At 43.4% G+C, this 21,072-nt stretch overlaps 1 protein-coding gene across 2 annotated transcripts in view; it reads right to left on the bottom strand.

Annotated features, from left to right (window-relative positions):
- Nucleotides 1–19,696, bottom strand: part of FMN1 (formin 1) — a 411,489-nt gene extending 391,793 nt beyond the window's left edge. For both annotated transcript variants that reach the window (XM_060096555.1, XM_060096556.1), the window contains exon 1: nt 17,839–19,696. In XM_060096555.1, the coding sequence (XP_059952538.1) occupies nt 17,839–19,696 (1,858 nt within the window). The remainder of the gene's footprint in view (nt 1–17,838) is intronic.
- Between the last annotated feature and the right edge of the window lie 1,376 nt (nt 19,697–21,072).

The raw sequence follows: 21,072 nt of genomic DNA, 5'->3' as shown, positions 1-21,072 counted from the left end.
TATGATTAATAGAAAAAAAGTTGTAATCACAGCAACAAATGTCAGACAGGGAAATATTCAAGGATAGCATTCTATCTTCCTGTATGAAATCAATGTGCAAGAATTGGTTGGAAGAACGCTAATAAAAAAAATTAAGAAACCTTTCCATGTTTATAGATCCCTATATCTGATACATTCTATAATAATTATTCAAAATCATCATAGAAATGGCTAAGTGGGAATTCAATTATTTCTCAAGGATAACTCATCTATATCATTTCCCTCTAATAAGTATTTACACCTAAAAGATTCTGAATTTATGTAATGTAGCTAAACATCAGTATAACAATTTATGTTTTTAATCTTGGTCTTCACTAAAGTGGTTAAGCACAGACAGCTTGGCCTCCAACCTCGGAATTTCTGATTCAGCAGGTCTGGGGGATGGGGCCCAAGAAACAGCATTTTAACAAGTTTCCAGTTGTGGCTAATAATGTTGCTTGCTCAAGGACCACACTTTGATAACCACTGTTTCTACACCACACTGACTCTCCCGTAAGTTCCTATCGTCACACCTAATTTTGCCATTGGTGAATTTCTTGTGTACAATAAACAAAAATTCATTCAAGAATTAGTTATTGAGCCAGCATTTATGTAATACGTGCTGTAAGTGATACCAGATGTGATGCCATATATTAGAGATACAAAGATGAATAAAGCTTAGTCTTTGCGTCCGTGGAGTTTATATTCTAGAAAGAGACGTAAACGAATAATACGATATAATGTGATAAACATCATGTGTAAAGTTCTATGAGAGTAGAATGAAAGTATTCATTCTACAGTGAGAGGAATCAGAAGGCTTTATAATGGAGATAACATTTAGGACTTTTAAAAAACTTTTTAGTTTCCAATAATTTTCGACTTATAGAAAAGTTAAAAAATAGAGTTCCCTATACTATTCATTCAGTTTCCCAGTATTATGCAAACATTGACATTTTGCATAACCAAGGTTAGGATGAATTTTGAAGGATGCATGGGAACTTATCAGGGTATCCCATATATAGAAATAATATATGAATAAAACCATTGAGACAGGATATACTAAAAATGATATCTAAACATTTTTGGAGAATTATATGCTAGACACTCTGAAAAGCCCTTTAAATGTTTTATTTCATTTAATTCTTAACAACCCATATCTACTATGTGGATACTATTATCACTCCCTCTATAAATGAGGTAATTGAGGCCATTGCCAATCTTCTAGTAGGTAACAAAACTGGGATTTAACACTAAAATGTTGAACTTTAGCACACACACTCTTAAGCAATATACTATGATTATTATGATCTGGAAATGAAAACAGTCTCTTATGGATTAGGTTCCATTAGGGAAAGTTATAGGGACAGGATTCTGATAGTGGAAGCAGAAGACAAGACCAGAAAGTGAATGGAAACTCCTAGATAATGGAAGGATACGGTGGTAGGCAGAATTCTACAACAGTCTCCTTGATTTCCATCTCCTGGAGGAACGCGCCCAGAATAATCCCCTCTCCTTGAATGAGGGCAGAACGTATGAATATGACAGCATATCATCATGTCCATGACTCAGTTAAGTTATATGGCAAAGGCAAAGGAATTTGCTGATGTAATTAAGGTCCCTGGTGTTATCACACTGCCCACTGGTTTAGGGCCTCAAATTCTCATGCCATTACCTAGGCCTGCCCATTCCTTTCCTGGCCTTGACTTCTGCATCCACTCTTGGAACCCTGTTCCATAACTCATTCTTTTTTTTTTTTTTTTTTTTTTCTTTTTGCGATACGCGGGCCTCTCACTGTCGTGGCCTCTCCCGTTGCGGAGCACAGGCTCCGGACGCGCAGGCCCAGCGGCCATGGCTCACGGGCCCAGCCGCTCCGCGGCATATGGGATCCTCCCGGACCGGGGCACGAACCCGTATCCCCTGCATCGGCAGGCGGACTCTTAACCACTGCGCCACCAGGGAGGCCCCCATAACTCATTCTTTAAGGGTCCTGCTCTGCTAGGTAATAACAGGAGCTTTATGGGTAAATTAATATGACTTGAGTTTTGTGCACAGATTTTGGAAATCAATCACCTGGCCTCAATTTATATGTGTATTATACACAACTATTCCAACAACAATGCTTTCACTATTTGAAGCTTGAAGGCAAACTTCAATGGTGGGCATCAGGCACCCAGCAGGTGAGCCTTTTCGGACCCCCTGAATCACAGCCTAGAAGAGTTAAATGTTACCTGCCCAGCCTTCTAGTCCACCAGTGTGTTGGGTCATAAAGTGTATCTTGGTGCAAGTGTGCTGGTCTTTGATCATGCACCATGAAACATGGTTAATCTGTGACCAGCAAAACACATGAAACAGTAAGCTGCCTCTGGCTTCCATTTCAAATTTGATCACTTGACCACCCCTGAGTGACTGGCTTTGAGAAAAGTTAAGCCTCATTTAAGGTTAAAAAAAAAAAAAAAAAAGGTCTGTTCTGGTAAAATTGATAATGTTGTAAAGTTATTTCAATGAAAAGAACAGTCTACTTGTTCACAAAAACACTTGGCTTTGAGGACCCAGGTTTCATTTAATATCATTCCCATCCTCTGGGTACATTCAGATTCCTAAACCTATGCAGAGATTAATAGTTTTAAGGTTACTTTTTAAAAAAATAAAGTAACCTTAAATAAATAAAAATTTTCTACCCAAAACATGATAGTAATCACAAAATAGGGCACAAAACCAGTTTCATTCTGTTTAACTTGGGAAAAAATTGCCCCTGTTACCAGTTTGCAGACCAAGTTTTCTCATCTTTCATCCATCCATTTATTCACTCATTCAATAAAAACATTCACTGAATACATGCCATATGTCATTTACTAAACCTGATTCCAGGGACATAATGATGAATGTGACACCATTCCTGAATCTGAGAGGCCTTTTTTAAAAATAAAAATAAGGAAACGTCTATTTTAATTCTGACATGTTCTATCATCAGCAGAAACAGGTTCCAAATGCAGATGAGACACCAAGAGAATGGCAGGGACAAACCCACTCCACTCTGCTGTATGATGTGGCACACCAGCTTAAGGAATTTCCCATCATTCTGTCTAACTCGTCTTAGGGCAATTTGTCACTAACAGTCACTGCCTTGTCACTTGTACACTGAAGGCTGTTTTTAATTAAAGTCAACAACCATAAAAATCTACCTAAACCAATACATATTGACTACCTGGTGGCATGCTACTTAAGGAGCTGCAAATCTTCCAACCAGAATATAAGGCAGGAAAAATCTTGATGGGAACTCAAGATTGACAGGCAGAACAATGAAAGAATATGGAAAATATGTACTAACATAATAAGATGCAAATAATTGAGGTTCAAGACCCATCGTCTTGACAAAAATATGATATAGTAATCAGGAGAGAAATTGACAAAGCTTTGTAGAGAGAAGCTACGACTTCAGGTGGTTCAGAAATAATTTGTAGAAAGAAAGGGGACCTTTATTTTTCTTTTATTTTGCTATATCATTCTTTTTTTTAATTCACCAATTCTGATAAGTCTTTTTTTTAAAGATTTTTGTTTTATTTATTTATTCTTTGGCTGTGTTGGGGTCTTTGTTGCTATGCGCGGGCCTTCTCTAGTTGAGGTGAACGGGGGCTACTCTTCACTGAGGTGCATGGGTTTCTCATTGCGGTGGCTTCTCTTATTGTGGAGCATGGGCTCTAGGCAAGTGGGCTTCAGTAGCTGTGGCACACAGGTTCAGTAGTTGTGGCCCATGGGCTCTAGAGTGCAGGCTTAGTAGTTGTCGCACATGGGCTTAGTTGCTCCGTGGCATGTGGGATCTCCCCGGACCAGGGCCTGAACCTATGTCCCCTGCACTGGCAGGTGGACTCTTCACCACTGTGCCACCAGGGAAGCCCACTATATCATTCTTTAATTTACAGTTTCATATTGGAATGACATTAGTATTGGAAATGCAATTCCAATTTCTTTTTAATTACTTTAATTAAAAAGAAAACTCCCCTGATTCAAAAGCTATTGAGTGGACTAGTTTTAAGCTATATTCTGGAGAGTGCATCAGACATATCATGTATGATCACCATCTTCAACTTTTTTACAAATTAGGTGAAAAATCCAAAATTAACCTACATAAAACAATAAGAGACTGGAGGAGTGGCCAAGATGGCAGAGTTGGAAGACCCTGAGCTCACCTCCTCCCATGGGCACACCACACTTATAACTATTTATTTACAGAGCAACTGTTGATGAGAAAGGCCAGAAGCCTACAACTAAAGATAAAAAGAAGGAACCACAATGAGATGGGCAGGAGGCGTGAAGATTTGGTATAGTTAAGACCTGTACCCCCAGGTGGGTGACACACAAATGGGAGGATAATTACAACTGCAGAGGTTCTCTCCAAGGAATGAGGAGTCTGAGCTCCACATTGGGCTCCCCATCCTGAGAGTCCTGCACCAGGAAGATGAACCCCTAGAATATTTGGTTTGAAGGCCAGTGGGGCTTGCTTTGGGGAGAGACAGAGGGCTGTAAGAAATAGAGACTTCACTCTTAAAGGGCACACACAAAATCCACATGCTCTGGGACCCAGGGAAGAAGCAGTAATTTGAAAGGAGCCTGGGTCAGACCCACCTGCTGATCTTTGAGTCTCCTGGAGAGGCAGAAGGCACCTGGAGCTTACCCTGAGGACACAGACCCTGGTGGCAGCCATTTGGGGGAGCTTGTTCTACCATGTGGACACTGGTGCTGACAAGTGCCATTGTGGAGTCCTCCCTCCTCTAGCTTGTTAGCTCTGAGACCCGACCCTGCCCACCAGCCTGTTGGCACCAACGCTGGGGCATCTCAGGCCAAGCAACTAGCCAGGGAGAGACAGAGCCCCACCTACCAGCAGGCCTATTATCTTAAGACTCTCTGAGCCCACAGAAACCCCTGGATCCAGCCCTGTCCACCAGAGGACCCAGGACCTGACCCCACACACCAGTGTGCTGGCACCAGCCCTGGGATCCTCTGGACTCTGGTCCCACCCACCAGCAGGCCAGTGCAAGCCTTGGGACCCTCAGGGTCCCTGTTGCAGAGACCAGAGAACCCGATTCCACCCATCAGTGAGCAGGCACTAACTCTGGAACCTCCCCCAGCTCCACACACACACACCCTGGCCCCATACATCAGCAGGCTGACAGTAGATCCAGGAACACCAGCCCCACAACCACCTACCCCAGAACCTGATTCTGCCCACCAATGGGCCAGCACTAGCCCTGGGACCCCCCCAGGGCTCAGCAGTTAGCTGCCTCATGACCCAGCCCTGCCACCACCAGCAGCCTCCATACAAGGCAGGGCCTGGCAACCAACCAAACCAGGAGGCCAGACAGGCCTACCAGATGACCCACAGTAGTCAGTCCACCACATCAGAAGGACCCGCATAGCCCACATAGGGGGCACCCCTGGATCTTATAGCTCTAGAGACCAGAGGGGAGTGTGCTGCTGGGCCCCATAGGACATCTACAAAAGATCACTTCTCCAAGGTCAGGAAACATAATCAACCTACCAAATACACAGAAATAAAAATAGCAAATCAGGCAAAATGAGGCGACAGAGGAATATGTTCCAAATAAAGGAGCAAGATAAAACCTCAGAAGAACTAAGTGACGTGGAGATAGGCAATCTACCTGATAAAGAGTTGAAGACAGTGATTGTAAAGATGTTCAAAGAACTCTCGGGCGAAGACTGAATGAACAGAGCCAGAAGTTAGAAGTTTTCAACAAAGAATTAGGAAATACAAAGAAGAACCGAACAGAGACAAAGAATACAATCAATGAAATGAAAAATACACTAGAAGAAATCAACAGTAAATTAGATGATACAAAGGAATGGATCAGTCAGCTGGAAGACAGAGTAGTGGAAATCACTGAAGCTAAACAGAAAAAAGAATAAAAATAAATGAGGACAGCTTAAGAGACCTCTGGGATAACATCAAGTATACTAACGCCACATTATAGGGTTCCCAGAGGGAGAAGACAGAGAGAAAGGGGTAGAGAACATATCTGAAGACATAGTAACTGAAAATTTCCCTAACCTGGGAAAGAAAGCAGACATCCAAGCTCAGGAAGCACAGAGTCCCAAGCAGGATCAACCCAAAAAGGACCACACCAAGACACATTCTAATTAAAATGGCAAAAATCAAAGATAAACAGAGAATATTAAAAGCAGCAAGGGAGGGGCTTCCCTGGTGGCGCAGTGGTTGAGAGTCCGCCTGCCAATGCAGGGGATGCAGGTTCGTGCCCCAGTCTGGGAAGATCCCACATGCCGTGGAGCGGCTGGGCCCGTGAGCCATGGCCGCTGAGCCTGCACGTCTGGAGCCTGCATTCCGCAGCGGGAGAGGCCACAACAGTGAGAGGCCCACGTACAGCAAAAAAAAAAAAAAAAAAAAAAAAAAAAAGGCAGCAAGGGAAAAGCAACAAGGGAACTCCCATAAGACTATCAGCTGACTTTTCAGCAGAAACTGCAGGCCAGAAGGGAGTGGCACAATATATTGAAAGTGATGAAAATGGAAAACCTACAACCAAGAATAATCCACCTGGCAAGGCTTTCATTCAGATTTGATGAAGAAAGCAAAAGCTTTACAGATAAGCAAAAGCTAAGAGTTCAGCATCACGAAACCAGCTTTACAAAAAGTGTTAAAGGAATTACTTTAAGTGAAAAAGAAAAGGCCACAACTAGAAACATGAAAAAAATCAAAGGAAAAATCTCACTGGTAAAGGCAAATATACAGTAAACGTAGTAAATTAACCACCTACAAAGCTAGTAGGAAGGTCAAAAGACAAAAGTAATAAAATTGTGTATATCCACAATAAGTAGTTAAGGGATACACAAAACAATTAGATGTAAAATATATTGTCAGAAACAGTAAACATGCTGTGAGGGAAGTAAAAATGCATCATATAGGTAGATAGATAGATAACATAGATCAACAGATAGCTATATATAAACCTCATGATAACCACACACCAAAAGTCTGTAATAGACACACAAAAGAGAGAAAGGAATCCAACAAACAAAACAAAACAGAAACAGAGTTATAGATACAGAGAACAAACAAATGGTTACCAAGGGGAGGGGGATGTGGGAGGAAATAAATAGGTGAGGGAGATTAGAGATACAAATAATGAGTCCAGGGGTATGAAGTGTACAGTGTGGGGAATATAGTTAATAACTATGTAACATCTTTGCATGGTGACAGATCGTAACTCATGCTGATCAGTTTGAAGTGTATAGATATATTGAATTGCTATGCTGTGTAACAGGAAATAACATAGTGTTGTAGGTCAATTATACTTCAAAAATAAACAAACAAACAAACTCAGAGTAAGGGGCATGGAGGAATTGGATAAAGGCAGTCAAAAAGTCAAAACTTCCAGTTATAAGATAAAAAAGTACTAGGGATATTATGTACAACACGATAAATATAATTAACACTGCTGTATGTTATATATGAAAATTGTTAAGAGAATAAATCCTGAGCTCTCGTCACGGAAGAAAATTCTTTTTTCTATTTCTTTAACATTGCATAGATGTTCACTAAACTCACTGTGATAATTTCATGATTTATGTAAATCAAATCATTATGTTGCACACCTTAAACTTACACAGTGATGTATGTCAATTATATCTCAGTGAACCTGGAAGGAAAAAAAAAACCAATAAGAGACCAATGTCACTTCAAAAATAGCAAGTGACTTAACAGAAGCAAATGTAGAAGCTTTGAGAGCAAATCAAGAAATTCACAATAACCAGTTGTGGCCTATTATTTGTAGCATCATTTCATCACTGGAAAACACCAAAAGGAGTAGATTATTAAAAGCCTTTCTGGGGACTTCCCTGGTGGTCCAGTGGTTAACAATCCGCCTGCCAATGTAGGGGATGCAGGTTCGATCCCTGGTCGGGGAACTAAGATCCCACATGCTGCAGGGCAACTAAGCCCACGCGCTGCAACTAAGACCCGACGCAGCCAAAAATAAATAAATAAATATTAAAAAGAGAATCCTTTCTGACCCAATGAGCCAATAATGATCTGTAATTATAATAAAGCTAACATTTTCTAATGTGTTAGGAAGCATTTTTCGTTGACATTATTTTATTTGATACTCAAAACAACCCTGTGAATTTGATACTCCTAGCAAATGCAGTCAGGGGAGTAACAACATGGTGCAAAATCAGAATTTCTCTGGCTCTACCAATTTGGGGGCTTCCCTCCCCCTACACACCAATTTCTCCAGATCATTCCAGGAAGCACGTGATCACATGGATCCAATCCTCCTCATCCCTCATCAACACTGCTGTCCTCACTTATCTGGCTGCTGAAGGTGTCTCTGGATGCTGCTAGAATTGTCAGCGGCTTGCTGCAGCTAAGGTACCAGGTGCGTTGCTTAGGCACTACTGACTACCTTCCCCACCTCCCCTCTCCTCTCTGGGATGAGGTCAAATCCGGTTCCCTCCACCATGTGCCCTGTCTCATCCTGCCCCAGCAGCACCTGGAGCAGGACCCCTTCACCCACAAGTTTGTTACACTCTACTATGCAGACCCCGCCTTCACTACCTTAAGGACATTTTAGTCAAATTATTCTTTAAATTTTCACACTGCTTTCCTACTGCTCTCCTCTCTTCCTACCATCCAGACACGAGTCAGCAGAAAATCAGGAAGACACAACTTATGCTATTTTCAGTGTCCTCCCTCCCACTCTGACCCCAAAGGTCTGGTAACCTCTCCTGTGCCCCAAATCCTGCTTTCCTCTGGAGGGGCTCTGCCTGGTGACCATCCTCTGGGCACTCGAGCAAAAGACTCATGACAGGTCTAACCATCTAATTAACCAGATATGCCCAGACCTGTCTGAATCCTGGGGAGACCGTGCTGAGGCTCAAGCCTCACGTGGTGTTTATTCTCTCCGCAATTTCTCTGGGCTAAACTGGAAACCAACAGCTTTCATCAGCCACAGGATTATTTTGGGGTTCTCCCTCCAAATGCAAAACTCAACCTTAAAACTTTAAACTAGGTTTCAAACAAACAAAAAACCCATATCAGAATATTTTAGGAAAAATACGTGAAACCTGGATGATCCAACTTACTGCCTCAGAGTGAGTAAAACTGTGTCACACGCTGCACGAAAATCTGAACCTCAGTGTCTGAAGCCCACCCTCACTTGCTTGGCATGAAATCCAGTCTTTTCTCAGGCTCTTCCTCCCCAGTTATGCCTCCAGGGGTCCCTCAAGGTTTCTGCGCTCGGGAGCCTGCTGCCCTGGCTACCCTTCTGCTCTGTGCCTCTGTCACTCTGGGGCCACTGGGTTGCTAATAACTTGGGACCACGGAGGCTGGGGCTGTGCCCTGCTTCTGGCTAGCAAGAAAATTTCTGCTTCTCCTCAGACTCAAAGACATAGAGAACAGACTTGTGATTGCCAAGGGGGAGTGGGGGAGGGATGGATTGGGAGTCTGGGATTAGCAGATGCAATGTATTGTATATAGAATGGATAAACAACAATGTCCTACTGTATTCAATATCCAGTGATAAACCATAATGGAAAGAATATGAAAAAGAATGTGTATATATATATATATATATATATATATATATATATATATATATATATAAAACTGAATCACTTTACTGTACAGCAGAAATCAATACATTGTGAATCAACTGTACTTCAGTAAAATAAGAATATTTCTGTTACCCTTGAACAGCTCTTCCACACTGCAAAACTGTTGGGCTTCTGATGACAAAGTTCTTCCTTCCCTTCATGCTAAAGCCTCTTCTCCTTAGAGGGTAAGGGCCCTCTCAGGAGGACGAGAAAATGTCTGTGCACAGACTTTTGGCCCAGGCTTGCTCTCTCGTGATACATCTCCTTCCACTGTCCACTGTTCCTCCTTAAGGTTCAATAGCCTTCAAGGTCCCCACAAGTCCCTCTACATCCTATACATACCTGAATCCCAATTCTAGTTCAAGTTCTGTCTTGTAAGGCTCTGGGCCAGATAGAAAGCATCTGGTTCAATGTAGTAGAACAATCCATGACTGGGAAAACCTGCTAGGTCCTTCTGTGAGAGGGAAGGAACTCCAGAACTCACTATGGCAGGAGGCTGAGATGCCAGGGCACATAGAGGAACTCTAGGTGGATGGTATGGCCTAATATCACAGCCCAGAGGCCACGAAAATGTATTAAATATGGCTTTATGCCCATTTAAGAAGTATCTAACAGAAGCTACTTTCTTGTAAGTGATCAGAAAGAGGATGACGTAAGATAAGCAGTAACAGTCATTTACCTGATACTGTAAAAGCCAGCAAGAGGGAGAGAGTGGTCCTAGGGTGGAGTTTACGATTTTCAAAATGCACCCTCTTCCAGGAAAGCCCAGGAGGAATGAAATAAAACACACAATCTCAATATTCAGTACTTTGCTCTATCAATTTGATAAAATGCTTCTAATCCAATTACAACTAAAAGTTTGAGTCTTTTTTTTATACCCCGACCAATGATGCTATGAGCCAGAATGGTTGAGTTATGTAAATAAATAAAGTATGCCATAAATTTTTCTTCAAAATTTAATACTTATTTATAAAATGTTTTTCTCTTTTAAGATTTTTCAGTAGCTATAACTTTTAATTGCAGTGTTAATTCTGCTGTTTCTATGTCTTTGGAATTACTTTAGATTGAAGGATATGGCCTAGGGCCATAGACTGCCACCCATGCTTTAAATCTTGTGCTCTGACTCCAAGAATAGAAAAGAAACAAGTAAAAACCATTTCCAAGAAGGTGCTATCCTCAAAGCACAATTGGACATTAATTTGGGAAAAAATTCACATATGTAGAACTGGCTTGGAGTTTTAAAACATCAGATCGTGGTCATGGTCCTGGCCTTTGAAACATATTCCCTTTTAAAAAACAAAATGTGAATGAGAGAAACACTCACCATTTATTTATATGGAAACTGACCTCAAAATACAAATTGTTCATTAGTAGAAAATCTATTTCATATTTCATATGCTAATTAGTTATTCTTAATTTGAGATAATTGTGGAAGATATTTTAAAATTCTTTTTGTGCTTTTCACAAAAAGCAATCGAGTACAATGTGCTATCAATCACTGTTAAATATAAGAGCTTTGTTTTTAAAAACTAGATAATTTTTTCTGAATCCACAGGCTGAAAACTATCACAAGATCTCCCAATTATTTCTTTTACTTCCTCAAGTTTGTACTTTTAGCAATAAAAGAGACAGTCAACCAAATTAAATTTAGAGGTAGAACGGTCATACGACAAAGAAACGAAACACTGCAATAATCATTTATTATCAAGATAACCACTGTTCAGTATCAAAACACACCACACATACACATTCTTTGTTACCCTGTCACTCTCTTAAAATCCCACTCTTTCTACATTTCTTGTTCTTCGTGGCTCAGCCTATCTGCATCATCTTATACCTCCAAATCTACTCTGACCCTTCTCCATCCTTCCCTGGGCCCTGGAAGGCTGAGCTTGGAGACATCTACCCACTCCCTTTTACTCTGCCTTTTGGCTGGTTCAGTTCGAGAAAGTTTCCAGGCAGAAGACCAAAGGAGAGTGAAGCCAGGGTATTTATTCCCACAGCTTCCTCTCTGATAAGGGCCTCTACCACAAGCCACCGTTCCTGCCCTGTGGCCCTCTCCTTTAAGCTCCCCTGTTTGGGTTCCACTGACCCCTGCTTCCCTTGCTCCTTCAGGCCTGGGTGCTTGTTCCCTGTCAGGACACTGTCTAACCCAGGAGCCTTTCTTTTCTTTTAATTTCTTTTATTTATTTTAACAACATTGTGTTAATTTCTGCTGTACAGCCAAGTGATTCAGTTATACATATGTATACATTCTTTTTCATATACATATATATATATGTTCTTTTCCATTATGGTTTATTACAAGATATTGAACATAGTCCCCTGTGCTATACAGTAGGATCTTGTTGTTTATCCATTCTCTATATAATAGTTTGCATCGGCTAATTCCAAACTCTCAGTCCATCCCTCTCCCACCCCACCTCCCCCTTGGCAACCACAAGTCTGTTGTCTACATCTCTGAGTCTGTTTCTGCTTTGTAGATAAGTTCATTTGTGTCATATTTTAGATTCCAAACATAAGTGATATCATATGGTATTTGTCTTTCTCTTTCTGATTTACTTCATTTCATATGATAATCTCTAGGTCCATCTATGTTGCTGCAAATGGCATTATTTCATTCTTTTTTATGGCTGAGTAATATTCCATTGTATATATGTACCACAGCTTTTTTATCCATCTATCTGTCGATGGACATTTAGGTTGCTAGCCACGTCTTGACTATTGTAAATAGTGCTGCTATGAACATAGGGGTGCATGTATCTTTTCAAATTATAGTTTTGTCTGGATATATGCCCAGGAGTGGGATTGCTGGATCATATGGCAACTCTAGTTTTAGTTTTTTGAGGAATCTCCATACTGTTTTCCATAGTGGCTATACCAATTTACATTCCTACCAACAGTGTAGGAGGGTCAGAAGCCTTTCTTAACTGCCTTCTTCTCTTGGTCTCTGGATACTGCTCCCTCCTTATATAATCCTGCTTCCCTGACTTGTCCTTCTTGGGTGCTGCTTTTATAGCTCTCTAGCAACCTACATACCCCTTTGTAATAATGCTCTAGTCTCAATACTGAGCTTCTTGCTTCATTAAAGGACATGGGAAAGACACAGAAAACTGTGGTTCAGCTATAATCCTACACCCCCCAACACCCATACACACACACAACCCCTCTAGGTGGGGTATTTATTTTTTTCTTTAAAATGTAGTTCAGGGCCTCCCTGGTGGCGCAGTGGTTGAGAGTCCGCCTGCCGATGCAGGGGATACGGGTTCATGCCCCGGTCTGGGAGGATCCCATATGCCGCGGAGCGGCTGGGCCCGTGAGCCATGGCCGCTGAGCCTGCGCGTCCAGAGCCTGTGCTCTGCAACGGGAGAGGCCACAACAGTGAGAGGCCCGCATACCGCAAAAAGAAAAAAAAAAAAATGTAGTTCATTAACTCTTTAAAAATCATAAAAGTGACACATTTACCACAACCAGTGAAACAATGTAAAAATATGTAAAGGAAAGAAGTTAATGCTCTTCCCGAGTGCTTTTGTTTTTTTGTTTGTTTGTATTAGGGTTTTTGTTGTTGTTTTTTTTGGATCCTTCCCCTTCACCTTATTCCCCACCTTCACCCTGTCTTGCCCTAGATAAAGAATGTGAACAGCCTGGCCTGTCTTTCTTTACACCTGCCTCCATGACATTCAAACTTTCAAACCCATACCAAACATATATACTCATATATAGAGAGGGGTGGAACTTGTCTTTACAAAAACAGAGCATATTCTACATTATTTTGCAACTTGCTAGATAGAGATCCAGTTCCATACTTTAAATAGCCTCATAATATTACGGAGACTAAATATACTCTAATTTATGTAGCCATTTCTCTACTGATTGACACTCCATTTTTTTCCAGCTGCTTTGACCACTATACACAATGCTGCAGTAAACAACCTTATGCATATATTTTTACTAGTGCATCTATTTATGTGACCTAAATTCCTAAAATAAGGTTGCTAGATCAAAGTTACATATAGTTTCAATGACAATCCCCTTACTTTCTCAAAAGTGTGTAGCAATGTATTTCCTGTCAATTTAAGTCCTATATATGTTTTTTTTTTTTTTTTTTTGCTGTACGCGGGCCTCTCACTGCTGTGGCCTCTCCCGTTGCGGAGCACAGGCTCCGGACACACAGGCTCCGCGGCCATGGCTCGCGGGCCCAGCCGCTCCGCGGCATGTGGGATCTTCCGGGACAGGGGCACGAACCCGTGTCCCCTGCATCGGCAGGCGGACTCTCAACCACTGCGCCACCAGGGAAGCCCTATATATGTTTTATATGGATATACTATGGTATATGCAATTTTTTTTTTCTTTTTTTTTGCGGTACACGGGCCTCTCACCATTGTGGCCTCTCCCATTGCGGAGCACAGGCTCCGGACGCGCAGGCTCAGCGGCCATGGCTCACGGGACCAGCCGCTCCGCGGCATGTGGGATCTTCCCGGATTGGGGCACGAACCCGTGTCCCCTGCATCAGCAGGCGGACTCTCAACCACTGCGCCACCAGGGAAGCCCAGTATATTCAATTTTTAATCTTTCTTTCTTAACATGAATTACAGATAATTGTCTATGCACTATATACTTTCTGTAGTAATCTTAAATGGCTGGGTATAGCCATTAAAGTTGTGGAGCTTCTTTAAAATTTGGGGGGGATTGTATCAAACCTCAGTATTAATATAGGGAGAATTTCTATCTACTCCCCATAACACATGCCCAAAGACAAATCAAAGCTTTGACAGCAGCATTAGATATAATAAAATCTGTTACAAATATGCCTTTCAACCCTTAATCAGTTGACATTAACTACATCTTTTGATGGGCACAAGCACTGATAACATGATTCACAATATCAAGAGGAACTATGCCTGGGGCACATGCCTCCATCACCACCTCAGTGACTTCAAAGGGGAAAGATCATGAGATTGCTGAGGAGCACACTGAAGCACTGGGGATCTTCCTGAGTATGGTGAGCCCAGTTACATGTGATTCTTTTGGCATTAAAAGGGTCTATTTCAGGGCTTCCCTGGTGGCGCAGTAGTTGAGAGTCCACCTGCCGATGCAGGGGACACGGGTTCGTGCCCCAGTCCGGGAAGATCCCACATGCCACGGAGCGGCTGGGCCCGTGAGCCATGGCCGCTGAGCCTGTGCGTCCGGAGCCTGTGCTCCGCAACGGGAGAGGCCACAACAGTGAGAGGTCCACGTACCGCAAAATAAAAAAGGGGGTCTATTTCAGATCAAAGGTAAAAGAAGGCCAGAAAAACAGAAGGGAATCCCAGACCCAAGGACACTGCTATTCAGGTTAGCACAACTAGAGTCCTTCAGGCTTGAGAAAATACCCCATTCCACAAAGGCTTGGGAACATTCTACAGCTGTTTCCATAAAACCAAGGTAGTGGTCAGGGTGGCGATGGGGAACTGGGGAGAGGAGGGCCATGAGAAGACAAATCTGGCCACCATTCATTGTTAGCATATTCTCTGTTTGATCACATCACCACCAGACAAGAAATTCCTGTGCATAGACCTTGGAAAGAAGAGTTAGGAAAATTATAAAGCCAACAGGAGGTAGACCAATAGCCTTCATGCTGTTTCCTGTGTGGATGGTAATGTTGGCTTTCACTGCTTGGTCCTGTGAGAAGGAGAAGCGGATTTTACTCTTTGCTGGGAATTACTACTTGCCCATAACGCTAAAGAGTCTTCCAACTGGAAATGGATCTGATTACTTTTGCCAGACTTAATCTCTTACTTGGGCAGTTAATGAGTGCTTTCAATAATCTTAATCACCATCACTTCAATAAAATACCTAGACGTTATTTCCACAGGAAATAAATGTTCATAGACCATAAACTCAACCTGGTTAATAGCTAACGTGGGAGAAAGGTGGGAATTGGACTCAGATAAAGGGCTACTGTTGGGTGATGGTAAATGAATGATCCACCCTTCGTCTGGGGATGCGGGATGTGGAGGGAGGAGAAATGAAGTGAAAGACAAAGGCAGCTGGAAGTAGCAAAATTCTCCCTGTGTGGACCCATCAGCTGCAGGAAGTCACTGAAGGATCCAGAATATGATGAGGACTCGTGGCCACAGAGAAGGGGGATTAAAGGAAAAGCAGGAGATAGGAACACAAGATACAGATCAAAGATACTATCTGGAGAACTCCCTCCCTTCATGCTTTTCAAAGAGGGATGATGATAAGAGATAACGTTTGCACATTACTGGAGGAAGGTCCCAGCAAAAGAGAACTTATCCATGACAGAAAAAAAGGCTTCTCCTGCTCCTATTTCCCCCTTTCCAATGCCTTCTTTTGTAACGTTAGAAGCACAGGCAGTCTCCCTATCAAGGAATCCATGTGATTCTAATGACTGGCTCTTAAAATGCTACAAAGATCCCAATGGAAGGCTGGGGCCAAAGCAAAGGGAACGGTTCTGCACAGTGGTGTGGAGAGGTCATGGGAAAAGGGTGACCACCTGTTGAACATGCCCCTCAGTGAGCTTAAGGTCAGTCATCAGAGAAACTGAATGTCCTCTGTGTGCCTACCTTGAGCCAAATACGATGGAGCTTTTATAATATTGTTTTTGGGGTTTTTTTTAATAGAAGAAGGACAATAAAATAAAAAGATAATTCTAAATCGGGGCAGTGGGGGTGGGGAGAAAAGATTTACTGAAGCTCAATGTATTATTTAATGCACAGTTTCTGGAGGAGCGGCACACCACATCGTAGGATTTAGTGTGACTTCTAAAAAGAGCTTTCGGAATTGAGGCAGCTCTTGCATGCCCATCTCTCCATCTAATCGTTGCAGAGAGCTTCCTTTCGAAGTATTTTGAAGGCTGATTCAGCATTCACAGGGAGAAAGGATTTTCATCACTAGGATTCTATGACACATGATATAAAATCTACAATTCTATGACTTTCCTGATGAAGCAGTTTGGTTATATTAGGAAGTAGCAAGTCTCATCAAACTAAGAGCAATACTTACAAACACAAAATGAAGAGCATTTACCACATTTTTAAAAGAAACACACCCTGGATCAATGATATAGAGAAATTCATAAAATGGCAAGAGTTCAAAATAAACAGAAGCTTTTGAAATTCCTCTTTCCCAGACAGATATTTTTATCTTAAAAATTGCACATGATGTTTTCTCTAAACTTTAAGAGACTATATATCGTATTACGAGCCTAGACAAAGCATTGACCATATGCTGTGAAAGGACCACTGAAAAAGAACCTATTATCTACACAATGGCATACATGACCCTAAACATCTGGCCGCGCTGGCCTGGAAAATGTAGTGAATACAGGAGTGGCCCTTTTATACACCGTCTTTTTTAGTCTTATTGATCCTACTTATAGAACCACCAAAATTATTTTCATATAAAATTTTAAATCACATGAAACATACGAGCCAAACTGGCTCTTTAGTACCTTTTGCATAAGACATGATGTTATACCAGTAACAGTAGAAACCCATACATAAAACATAACTTCAGAATAAACATTACTTCGTGTTTGTTTGGGAAATAAAAAACTGTTAAAGAAAGAAAATCTGAACCCAGTTTCTTCAAGTTAGAAGGAATTCATCCCTCTTCTAGTATTAAAAAAAAAGTTTTTTTCATAAAATAAGGGTGCTTATAAAAGTGATTACTAAAAAAAAAAAAGAAAAAAAACCCCCACAAAAACCCAAAACCTCTAACAACAGACAGATGAGCAAAGACACAGCATGCTTCTGCTCTTCTGCTTACAGGATCCCAACAAATCCAAGCCGCCCCAGCAGCATGAACAGCAGAATTTAGGTCAAGGGGCCACTTAGCATCAAAGGCAGTGACAAGTTACTACTTCTCTCTGCCCAGTCCTGTTTCCTTTGAGAGTCCTGTATTAAGCAACCATGGAGGCAGTTTTAGAGCATTCCAAAACAAAAAATTTAAAAAGACATTTACAAAGTATTGCTTCTGGAAGCAAATACAACCCTGACCCCATAAGTCAACACCATCCTCACCATCTCCACACTCTTGTATACGACTCCCAGCTGTCCTGTTACAAGGTGAATTAACTACCAGGCCGAGGAATTTTGATTCATCGTTAATTAGCCAGTGTCTGAATAGCACGAGCAGACTGACAGTTTGGGGTCGCCCAGGAACACATGTAAAGCATTTTAAACGGGGACTAACCTGGAGGTGACCGGTGCTGGGGCTGAGCTGCGGTCCTCCCAGGCCCCAAGCTCTTTTCCAAAGGTTCCCCAGGCACCAACCGAGGTTGGCCCGCTCTGAGGGAGGTCGCGTTGGCTCCTTTGGTCTCCGTGACCTTTGCAGAGAGTGGTGGCTCCAAGGTGTCAGCAGAGGGTGACCCAGAGAAAGCACGGCTCTTTCTACCAAGAGAGTCATCAAGAGCGGCTTCCCTCTCAGCAGGCAGTGAAGGGGGCCGGAGGATCCTGTGATGCTGCTGAGGGCTGGGGAGCCTTGGAGAGAGAGGCAAGGGAACAGGTGACATCCATTTGTGCGTGCTGGACGGAAAGGATGAATTATTAAGTACCGTGCCGAGAGCTGCCAGTGCTGGGGGCGGTGGCCTCTTCTCATCACCTCCAGGGTCCACACCGTGGGGCAGATCCAGAAACAAGGTTTTGTGGCCACTCAGAAGCACCCCAGCTCCCCTCTTGCTGCCGGTTTCTGGGAGGGTATGGGTGGCTGTCGTCCCGAAGGGAAATCCCAGCCGTTTCCCCTCGATGGCTTCATCTAATTTCTCGCTCTCTATCACCTTCAGGAGGACCTTGTTCACAGCCCCCTCAATGCTGGCTAGGGGACACTCCTCAGCTGATGGCTGCCATGACCTGTCCCCTCTCTGCTCCTTGCCCCAGCAGCGGGCACCCCAAGCCCCAGCCTCAGCTTCCGGGAGGGTGAGCAAGTCTGCGCTGGGTATGAACTCAGCTTGGGCTGCTGGGCAAACGGCAACCCTTTCCTCACCCTCAGGATGCGTTTTAACTACTCGTTGCACCTGAACAGACAGATCCTGGACTTTGGCCACCACTTTGGAAATAGGCTTCTTCCTGCAAGTCCGTTCAGCAGCCTTCTCTGTCCGGCCCCCCTCTGCCTCTGGATGTTTCTCGGGCTCCTTGTGACTTTCGGTCGAACCTGTTTGCAGATGCGCCAGCCTGCGAGGGCCCCTCTTTGGCCTCGTGGCACCATCATCTCCTGGCTCTGTGGAACTGCATTCAGGGGGCAGCCCGCCTCTTCCATGCCCCGCAACCTCAGGAGCCTTCTTGGAGCTCCCCAAGGCAGAGTCAGCATCCAGTGTCCTGGGGGTCTCTGGGGTGAAGCTCCCTCTCCTCTGTAGGGAAGAGGTAAGTGCTCCATTCAGAAGCAAGCTGCCTCTCTCCTCTAGGAGCCAAAGATGAGGCCTTGTCTGAGAAAGAGGAAGGGCATTGCTGGAACAGATCTGGTCCTTCCCCATCAGAGGAGGCAATCCCTGGCCCCCATGCCCCTTTCGTCTTGTCCTCTTCTGCAGGGAGTTTTGAGAGAGCCCCTCAAAGCTCTCTCTCCTTCCACCAAACCTCCGGGCCTTTTTGTTCCCGTGGGAGCTCCTCTTATTGAGACAGCCCACGGCGGGCTCCCCCAGCCAGTGGCCAGCACTCTGGAAACAGTCGTCCTCAGGGGCCAGGCTCACAGAGAGCTCTGGCAGCTTCCCCTCCTGGTTCCCCATCGTAATGCCCAGGATGTGGTCTGAGCTCAGCAGATTGGCCAGCAGTCTCTCCCTCTCGGCCGTGAGTTTGTACAGCTCAGTTAGAATGTCTTTCGTGGGAGTTGGCTTGAAAAATATGTCGCCTGGATGTTCGTTCGGCTGCCGGCTGAGGCTGTTGATGTCGGACCCCTCCCTGACGTGGTAGCAGTTATGAAACCCTTTACTGGATCTGTCTAGAGTTATGGTGCCCTTGTATGAAAATCCTCTGACTTCCCCCCTCGGAAGATAGAAGCTGATGTAGCAGAGTTCGGTAATGGGCTTACGCAATTGGAGGGTGCAGTGAGTGCCTTCCATTATGCCTACCTAATTATTCATGCCTCGGAGATGCTGGTCTGTGGTCAGGCTTCCCAGGCTCCGGTGGTGGGCCATGTGATGGTGGCTATGCAGGGAAAGCATCTGACAGTCATCTCCAGCAACGAGACGGCCTGTTAGAGGAACAGGGGAAGAAAGCAGCTAGTCTGACGGAGTGCATGAATCACACAGCAACATAAATCAAAGCATACCTGGACGTATCCTTCCTCTCTGGCTGACCTCAAGCAACTCAAGGCATCAGCCAGGAGGCTGATTGCAACCTCCTCCCCACTCCCAGCTCACCCTTGACTAGCAAAGCTTTGATACAGCTGAGAATGGGAGAGTGCTCTAATTTTAGCCCCAAGACAAAAGTCCCTTCTCCCCACATGGGAACTTGATGTATACCCTAACCAGGGTCTCTTGACTTCTCAAGGCTTCAGTTTAGGTTCTTCTATAAAACAGAGCTAACATACCTCCCAGAAATCCTGAGGAAAGGGGACTTTGAGATCCTTAGAAAACATTACTCTCCAAGAAGTACCTTCTAAGATTTGAGATTAATTATCTATTTAACTTAAAGCAGTCGGGGAGGGGGGAAGATATTAGGCCACAAATTTTGAGTCTCTTCTGGACACAATTCATATATTTTGCCAAAAGAGTGAAAAGTGAAAATTTTTAATTCTGAAATTTAAAGAAGTAACCCAGAAGCCTTAATCAAGTTTTTTTGTTTGTTTTCCTACTTCTTGCCTATCTGAAGCCAAATGGAATGGCAGAGAAAAAGGAAAAAGCTGTAAGCCACTGCTGGTCCTGTATGGATTTCCAATGTCTTCACCATCAAAGTGGCTGAAGTGTCACATGGGCAGTGAAGGTGTCCACTCCCTCGTATGATGTGAAGTATCCCAGGGGTGTCTCTGTGGCTAACATCCCTCCACACAATCATGAGCTTAGAATGCTATATTATGATACTTCATTTCTTAAATGAAGGCATTGCCCAGTCTTCAATATTTCCAAGCTTAAAAGAAAATTCCCTGGGAAGGGTAACACAATAACCATTTATTAACCATTGATTTCTCTAGTGATATCTCAGGTCTTTCCTAAATGGGCCTAAATAGTAAAAAGCTACATAAAAGAACATTTTGAGTGAAGGAAGAGAGAAAGGAGGAAGCTTTTTTTTTTTTTTTGCGGTACGCAGGCCTCTCACTGCTGTGGCCTCTCCCGTTGTGGAGCACAGGCTCCGGACGCGCAGGCTCAGCAACCATGGCTCACAGGCCCAGCCGCTCCGCGGCATGTGGGATCTTCCCGGACCAGGGCACGCATCCATGTCCCCTGCATCGGTAAGCGGACTCTCAACCACTGCGCCACCTGGGAAGCCCAGAGGAAGC

The sequence above is a fragment of the Mesoplodon densirostris genome, chromosome 4, assembly GCF_025265405.1.
Source record: "Mesoplodon densirostris isolate mMesDen1 chromosome 4, mMesDen1 primary haplotype, whole genome shotgun sequence".
NCBI classification, from domain to species: Eukaryota; Metazoa; Chordata; class Mammalia; order Artiodactyla; family Ziphiidae; genus Mesoplodon; species Mesoplodon densirostris.
The sequence above is the reverse complement of the archived record's forward strand: the minus strand, read 5'-3'. Positions and strand labels throughout refer to the sequence as shown.